The sequence below is a fragment of the Phacochoerus africanus genome, chromosome 3, assembly GCF_016906955.1.
Source record: "Phacochoerus africanus isolate WHEZ1 chromosome 3, ROS_Pafr_v1, whole genome shotgun sequence".
Classification (NCBI taxonomy): domain Eukaryota; kingdom Metazoa; phylum Chordata; class Mammalia; order Artiodactyla; family Suidae; genus Phacochoerus; species Phacochoerus africanus.
In genome coordinates, this window is record NC_062546.1 from 32893526 (window position 1) to 32901723 (window position 8198).

Genomic DNA, 8198 nt, shown 5'->3' on the forward strand with positions numbered 1-8198 from the left:
AGTCCCATCTAGGAACCCCCAGTCCTCAGCAAACCAGGCCAGGACCTTCCTTCAGCCAGCTCCCTGCCCACCTCCATCACCCCTGAGTTTCTTAGCCATGAGTCTTAGAGGGTAACAGAGGAGTTGGCCATCTCTGAACCTGGGATCTTTTGTGGGTCACTAGAATGGGTTTTCTGAGGCTCCCAGCACTGCTGAGATCTGGCCTTGCAGAACAGGCCTCCTGCTCTGGGGGACTCTTGCTTCCCTGGAGACTCAGCCCCAATGACCATGGAGGCCCAATTGCCTGGCACCTGAGATACCTCCTCCCAGGCTGGGCTCCCTACTCAGGCCTGACTTGGCCCGGGACACTGACCAGGGTTTGCCCCTTGTGCAGGCTGCTGCCATGCAGCCGCCACCATCCTTCTGTCCCGCCAGCTCTCCATCTAGTCCCCAGGGTCGGGGCCATTTGCTGTCAGGGGGTGAGATCCTTCCTGCCATGGCAGCAACACCCACCCTGCTCAGAAATCCCAGGTGGACCAGCCCTGGCCTGGAGGTCCTTGTAGGCTGTGTCCAGTGGGGTCTCCTGCCAAGCCCAGCAGGTCCTGCTGAGGCCCCTTCTCTCTAGGCTAGAGGCAGGGGACATGGTGAAATGTAGCCAGGCTTGCTGTGTACAGGGACGCCTACAGCTGCTGCCCTGAAACCTCCAGGGGGGAGGGTCACGTCCAGCTCTGGGGGCCCTATGGGACCTGTACCCTCTACCCAGGCCTGAGGTGAGGAAGGTGGCACCCACGTCACCCCCTAAGGACAGGACCTTGAGGCCCGAAGTCCAGCAACACCTCCCTCCAAACCAGTCCCTGCACTAACCGTCTGTTGGGCTGCGCCCACAGGCCTGCAAGCCCTGAAGTTGCTCGGCTGCAAGACTCAAGAGCCCTGAGACAGTAATAGAGACACCATTAGTTAAAAGAGCAGGGGAACCTTACATGTCTGAAGCCAGGTCTGGGAGCGACACCCGCTGTGACAGACAATGGACAGGCACAGTGTCACGCTGGCTGGGGGAGAGAGGCTACCATTTATAGGGGGGATTGAGGGCAGGTGGGCTCATCTGTTACCAGAGAAACCATGTCCCTCAAGCCCATGGGTTAACGACCATCAGGAGGGCATGCTTCCTTTAGATAAACCAGCAAGTGAGGCCAGTGTGGCCAAAGGGGCAGGGGACCAGGGACAAGTACATTTGTGTGAGTAGGGGCAGGTGACGTAGAGCACAGAACAGCCATCCTGAGTGGTCTGACACCCCTCTCTGGCCCCGAGGAACAGTGCTCCAGGAGCCCAGTCCACACCTCAGCTGGGAACCTCAGTCCTATCTCACCCGTGTATTGCCAGGATCTCTACCACTGGCCAGACCACTCTCTAAACGGCTGTGAAGCTGAATGTATTGAACTGACCATTTCTTTTTTTTCTTTTTTTGTCTTTTTGCCTTTTCTAGAGCCACTCCCTTGGCACATGGAAGTTCCCAGGCTAGGGGTCTAATCGGAGCTGCAGCTGCTGGCCTATGCCAGAGCCACAGCAACGCGGGATCTGAGCCATATCTGCAACCTACATCACAGCTCACAGCAACGCTGGATCCTTAACCCACTGAGCAAGGCCAGGGATGGAACCTGCAACCTCATGGTTCCTAGTCAAATTCTTTAACCACTGAGCGACAATGGGAACTCCCTGAACTGACATTTCTAAGTCTTGCCCTAACTGGATTACAAGCAGCTTGAGGGCAAGGTCCCCATGACACACCCACATCTAAATCTCCTTTCTCACTTGAGATTTTGTTACCATCCCCAACTGCTAATAGTTTAAAAAATGGCTTTCTTTCTCAGGTAATTAGTCTGTGGGTAGCCACGTAGGGCTATTCTAGAGGTCCATGTGGTCACCAGGAACCCAGGCTCCATCCAGCTCAGCACAAACCTACCTTGAGGGGACAGCCAAGCCATCCTCCTGGCCCCATTGTGCCAAAGCCAGTGGTCCGGCCACCACAGCTGCTTCCCAGGCAGCAGGACAGAGGAAAAATGGGCTTTTGATGTGAGGACTTTATCTCATATCCGGCCCAGCTGTCATTGAGCTGGGAGCAGCCTTGGGTGCTCAGCAAGGCTGAGGAGGAGAACTAAGAGGAAACAGCCATCTGTGCAGTCTGCACATGGGCACCTCTTTCCCCTCAAGGGTCCCCCATCCTGGTCCTAACCCACCCCCTAGCACACCTGTCTCTCAGCTTTACCTGGAAGCCATGTGTCCGCAAGATCTCATCTACACACCAGAAGATGATGGAAACTTCTAGCTTTCTAATCCTTCTTTACTTTGGAGAAATGCAGTTAGAGTTGGTCCTCGGGATCAGTAAAACCAGCACCTAATTTGATACCCTCCTTCCCATGCCCATACTTCTTCCTCTTAAAAGCAGTTCTCTTCTGCTCTTTGTGCAGAAGCAGTCGCGGCAGCCGCCTTGTTTTATAAGCAGTTATCAGCTCCAGCCTTGGTGTTTCACCAGCCCTCATCCACCTGACTCTCCGCAGAGGGGCTGAGGTGTCAGGGGTTCTGATGTGCTAAAGGGAATTGGATACGAAGGGCTGGGCTGCTCCTGTGAAATGCCAGTGAACAGCCCCATCCTGAGACTCAGGAGCAGTTGGCCCAAGATGTGTGGCCTGGTCATTTTCAGTGTCCCAAGGGGTTCTGGTGTGAGCAGGCCGTGAGCCCACCTCTGGGACGCCTGTGCGCACACCTGCTCCTGGGGAAGGCCCTGGACCTCAGCCTCCGCAGGGCCTTCCGAGCTTGCTGCCTGTAACCCTCCTTCCCCTCCACCTCCCTACCCAAAACCTACCAAACATACTGGGCAAAGGGAAAAAAGCAACATTCGTATTATTTTTTTAATCATCAGTTTCCAGAACCAGGGTCTCCACTGGGCAAGTAGAAAAATAGAGAATTTCACTACTTTGAAAAGGCAGCTATGACAAACAAGCGTGTGCCCAGGAGGGCCCTTGGCCTCAGGTGGGCTCCCAGCGCCCTAGCAGGCCCAGTCCTGGAAGCGGAAGCAATCACTGGCGATCTTCCATACCGCGTTGCTGGGTGAGGCCTGGGCCGTCAGGATGAAGTTCTGGTTGAAGTCCCGCTGCTTGTTGCCCTCAAACTTCACCGTCCCACAGATGACCACGAGGACAGTGGTCTGGCTCGGTGTGGCGTCGTCGTGGACGGGCTGGCAGTCTACCACGTTGATCTGGAACTCGCTGGAAGGCAACATCTCAAAAAACTCACTCAAGGATTCTTGTCCCGAAACGGCATTGCCGTTCCACACCAGGGTGGCAGTGCCTGTGTACAGGCGGGACAGCAACCTCCGCCGCTTGTCCATGGTGCTGTAGTACACGTTCACAAACTCCTCGGCTGCGCGGCAGGCCTGGTCCACGTAGGTCTTGAAGTCCACAGATGCCATCTCCGGCCTCCGCCCAGGTGCCTCCTGTTCTTGGGGGAGCCAGGCTGTGGGGCAGGAAGGTCGAAGAGAGCCTGTGTGAGTGCCAGCGTCCTCTGCTGGTGGCAGAACAAATATATACGGTGGAGAGGATTCCAGGCGACACTGGTGCCGATGCCTAGTCTTACTGCGCCTCAGTTTGCTCATTTTAAAGTTACTGTGCGTAACTGAATGTAGGAACAGACAAAGCAGTGTACACCGCACGCTGACAGAAAAAGCCCGAGACCCACACATTCAGAGGTGGCAGCTATTACTATGAATTCTAATGAACTCATTTTATAAGCTACAGTCCATCTGACTATGGAAGGCTGCTTTATCCTGGCAGAGAGGAACAGGTGTGGCTGCCCTGGAGAAGCAGGGAAGCAGTGTACCCCGTAAAGACAGTGCACCCCAGGAAGGGAAGAGAGGCCCAATTAAGGCCAGCCAGCCAGCACAGCTCAGATGATGAGTCTGGGGCCATCTAGCATGAGCTCAGCCACAGGGCCTGGGGAGCGAGGAGAAGGCAGGTTTCGTAAGAGAACAAATGCTACGAGGACTGAACAGGACCGCTATGGTGGCCACAGTCCTCATGTTGGGCACTGAGGAGCGAAGCTGGTGCTGACTGGAATGAGGGAGGACGTGCAGATCCTAGGAGCACAGGGAAGCCCTGAGTGCTAATGAAGGTAGGCAGGGGCCAGACGGAGATTCTATGAGGTGCAGGGCGAAGGGGTGGTGGCAGCAAAAAAGAATTTCGGCTGAAGCCAAAATCTCAACTTCCTTTATAAACAGTCCAGAGCAAATTCCCTGGTTGCCTAGCAGTTAAGGATTCAGAGTTGTCACTGACTCAGGTTCGATCCCTGGCCCAGAAACCTCTGCATGCTGTGAGAATGGCTTAAAAAAATAAAAAAAGAAAAAGAAAAAAAGTGCCCGGCAATATAGCTACCCATTATTAGAAACATCTTTGAGTTCCCTGGTGGCTCAGTGGGTTAGGGATCACTGCTGTGGCTCTGGCTACTGCTGTGGCATGGGTTTGATCCCTGGCCCGGGAACTTCCACTGCCAACTGCTGCTGTCCCCCGCCAAAAGGAACAACAAAAACAACAACAAAAACCAGTCCAAAAGCATAAGGAAAAATTATTATTTGCTTTTTTTCGGGGCATGGTACAACTGTTCTGTTCTTTTTTGGCATGATTAAAACATTTCACTACACAAAAATCAAACAGAGGACAACACTACCAAGATAGTGAATATGTTTAGATTTACAAACTTAAATATTGAATATTTTTTTGTTTCAAACACCTTAACTTAAAAAAAAAATCAGGAGTTCCCATCATGGTGCAGTGGAACAGCGGAAACAAATCCGACTAGGAACTGTGAGGGTGCAGGTTCCATCCCTGGCCTTGATCAGTGGGTTGAGGATCTGGTGTTGTGTGAGCTGTGGTGTAGGTTGCAGACATGGCTTGGATCCTGCGTTGTTGTGGCTGTGGTGTAGGCCGGCGGCTACAGCTCTGATTCAAACCCTAGCCTGGGAACCTCCATATGATGCAGGTGTAGCCCTAAAAAGCAAAAAAAAAAAAAAAGAAAAATCAGCTTATGCAATAGATAAAAGACCCCAAGTAGGGCTGGGAAGAAGTCAGGAACGCTTAAGAGCTAAGGAAGGTGGAGGCCTGAGCCTCCAGGACAGAACTGGCGAGGCTGGAGATAGATCCCTCCAGAAAGGGGCCTGGGGGCCAGGCGCCCACGCGGGTTCTGCCGCCCCTCCTAAGGATCTCAAGTCCGGCTCTGCAAACACTCATTTGTAGCTCCTATTTTCTAGCGCTTAACATTGCACCACGTCTTTCAATGGTCCCCAGAATGGACGAGGCGTTACTGTAACAACTTCGCTAATGAGAAAAGAATACTTAGGTGTGGATGAGGGTCCGCGTGGGCACACCCCCATCTGTCATCTAAGAACACGACGTTGGGACGGTGCTGTCCTCTCACTGACTCCTGCCTTTCTGGGGTCAAATGTGTGGGCACTCGTTTCCCGAGGGCTAGTTTATAATCCGTCCCCCGCCCCGCCCCCACAGGCCTGTCTCCCTCGCTGGACTCCCCCTCACCCGGCTTCTACGCGATTCCCCGGTACCTGGGTCCCCTGCCTCCGCGGACACAGCTCAACCTGCCGCCCACCTGGAGGGTCTGCAGGAAGAGAGTCATTCCTGCGGGGCTGTAACCTGCTTAAGTCTCGCGGTAGGACCAGCCTGCATCCCCACAATGCGGGGGCAGAGGGTAGGGGGGGCACCTACCGGCACGGAAGACACCTACCTGAGCGGGGGCAACTACCTGAGCGGCAGGGGCAGCGGGGCGGCGGCCCTGGTCGGCGCCAGTCAGCGTGGAGATATGACCCCAGTCAGCGGGGGCCTCAGTCAGCTGGGGTCGGCGTGGGCGGCTCTGGTCACGCGGGCCGCGGCTCCGCGGGGGCCCCCCTGATGGTCTGGCCCGGCCTGCCGAGTCTCCGCGCTCCTCCGCCGCTTGCTTGAGGGGGCCGGTAAGAGCCTCCCCCTCCGAGCCCCTTCCTCCCGGGACCTGCCGGGTCTCGTCCGCGCCTCCGCGGATTCCCGCGCGCTGCCAGCCAGGTCGGCGCAGACGCGAGCTCCCGGCCCCGCCCCTCCCTGTGACGGGCAGCTGTATCAGCCAGTGGGACGGCGGGGCCGGAAAGCCGCGCCCAGGTGTGGCTCGAGGCCTCGAGGCTTCCGGGAGAGGCGCTTTCCCAGAAGACCACAGCAAATCCGCACTTGAGCCTTAATTGGTTCACCCGGATCACTGACTCCGGCGCAAGGTTAGATGAGGCCCCTGATTGGGGTCTCCGGCACTGGGGGCGGGGCTGTCTCGCGGCTGCGCAGAGGCCGCTAGACAGGTGAGGTTTACTAGTGCCTCTGCGTTTTCCCGGCGTCCCTATGGTCAGCTTACCTAACGCGCACCTTTGCCTGTTTTCCTAAGAGGACCCTTGCTTTCAGGTGTCAGGACAAGTTTAGAAACTGGGGCGGGGGGGGGGTGCTCTACAGCATAGGTGACCTCCCACTTAAGTAGTCAATCATTTGGATTATAAAAAAATAAAATGCAGGCTGAGTAAAAAGCGTGAACTGAACTAACACTTTTGGAGTGGTATTCACTCTGCAATGTCTTTACAAAGCCCGAGCCAGTGAAAATGGAGTTTAATGTACAAAACTCTGAATGACCGTATGACTGGAATGAAAACAGGAGTTGACCTCTCCTATGACCCCTGGATTGGATGTCCTGCTGCTTTTGAGTTTCTTTGTTTCTCATATAAGCCCTTTTCATTTCATTCTCATACCTTAGGCGGAGATATAATCATCATTCCTGATTGTATAGACGAGGAGACGGAGAGATACAAATTAAAAGACAGCTTGGAGTCACAGAACGCCTTCAGAGCTAGAAAAGATGTTTAGGAGGGCATTTATCCTGCTCTGAGTTCTTCGAAAACGCAAGGCTTTAACCCTGAGAGGCAGCAGAGTCAGCAGCAGGAGAGTGAGAGGGCAGGAAACTTCTAGATTTGTGTCACCAGCAAATTGTTTCTGACCCACAGCAAGAGCTCAATAAATACTGGGATTTTTTGTTTTTTGTCTTTTTGTCTTTTTAGGGCCACACCCAAAGCATATGGAGGTTCCCAGGGCTAAGGGTCTAATCCGAGCTGTAGCCGCAGGCCTAGGCCAGAGCCACAGCAACAGCAGATCCGAGCCCCCTGTGTGTGTGACCTACACCACAGTTCACGCCAGTGCCAGATCTTTAACCCATTGAGTAAGGCCAGAGATCGAACCCGAAACCTCATGGTTCCTAGTCAAATTTGTTTCTGCTGTGACACGACGGGAATGCCAATAAATATTGTTTGAATTAACAGACAGTCCTGGGTTCAACTCATTGCTCCATAACATTCTAGTTGTAATGACTCTTCTCTATCAGTTAACCCTCTCCTCTTGGAAGCAAGCCTGGTTTTTTACTGCAGCTGTGGTGCTTGAGTTGGGAGGTTAGAGACACCTTTGGCTCTAAGCGCCCAATTCTGGGGTAGTAGAATGCCCAGTTAGGGCCACTGAACCTAGAAAAGGAGTTTGCCAGGGGACTGGGGGAAAGATGCTATTTCTCCTTCTGGACATGTGATGTGTGGATGGTGCTGCTGCAGCCATTTTGCCACCCTGAGGAGGGAGCCCTTGTGTGACGAGGTAGACAAGAGAGATGGGGAGAGATCAAGCCTTTGATAACTGTATCGGGAACCAAATCAACCTTGAAGTTTGAGCTTTCTAAAAGCCAGTACATTCTCTTTTTACATTATTATTACTATTTAAAATTGAGCATAAGCAGAAAACACTTGTAAGTTATCTGGCAGGGCTTAGTGCACTAGCAGAGTGTGTGAGTTAACCTCCCCTGAAACTCAGGGCCTCATCTATAGAGGAGAGAAAGTAATACCATCATTTCCTCTGGTTGACGTGAGGAGCGAGTGAATGGTACAGGGTGTGGTCAGTGCTTAGCCCAGGGCTGACCACACAGCAACCATTCAGGGGACGTTAGTGTGCTTTGACATTTTCCATTGACAGCAACTTCTTTGTTTGCCAAGGATCCTTCCCCAAACTGGCTTTGTAACTTGGGACAAATGTACTGACAAATTGGTAGGATTTGTCACCAAATCACATGGGCACCGTCTGGAAGATGAGCCCAGCTAGAGCAGCTGTGAAGCCAGTGGCCCA

At 53.6% G+C, this 8198-nt stretch overlaps 1 protein-coding gene and 1 long non-coding RNA gene across 2 annotated transcripts; one reads left to right on the forward strand and one right to left on the reverse strand.

Moving 5' to 3' along the window:
- Window positions 1-2867: 2867 nt before the first annotated feature.
- On the reverse strand, window positions 2868-6100 carry NXT1 (nuclear transport factor 2 like export factor 1). The gene is made up of 2 exons (XM_047771584.1): window positions 5764-6100; window positions 2868-3489 (listed from the first exon to the last, which is right to left on the reverse strand). Exon 2 carries the CDS (start codon window positions 3443-3445, stop codon window positions 3023-3025), a length of 423 nt encoding a protein of 140 aa, XP_047627540.1. The 5' UTR covers window positions 3446-3489; window positions 5764-6100; the 3' UTR covers window positions 2868-3022.
- A 119-nt stretch (window positions 6101-6219) lies between these two features.
- On the forward strand, window positions 6220-6848 carry LOC125122800 (uncharacterized). Its single transcript, XR_007133905.1, has 2 exons — window positions 6220-6277; window positions 6799-6848. It is a non-coding gene; the product is annotated as an uncharacterized LOC125122800 (long non-coding RNA).
- Window positions 6849-8198: the final 1350 nt, after the last annotated feature.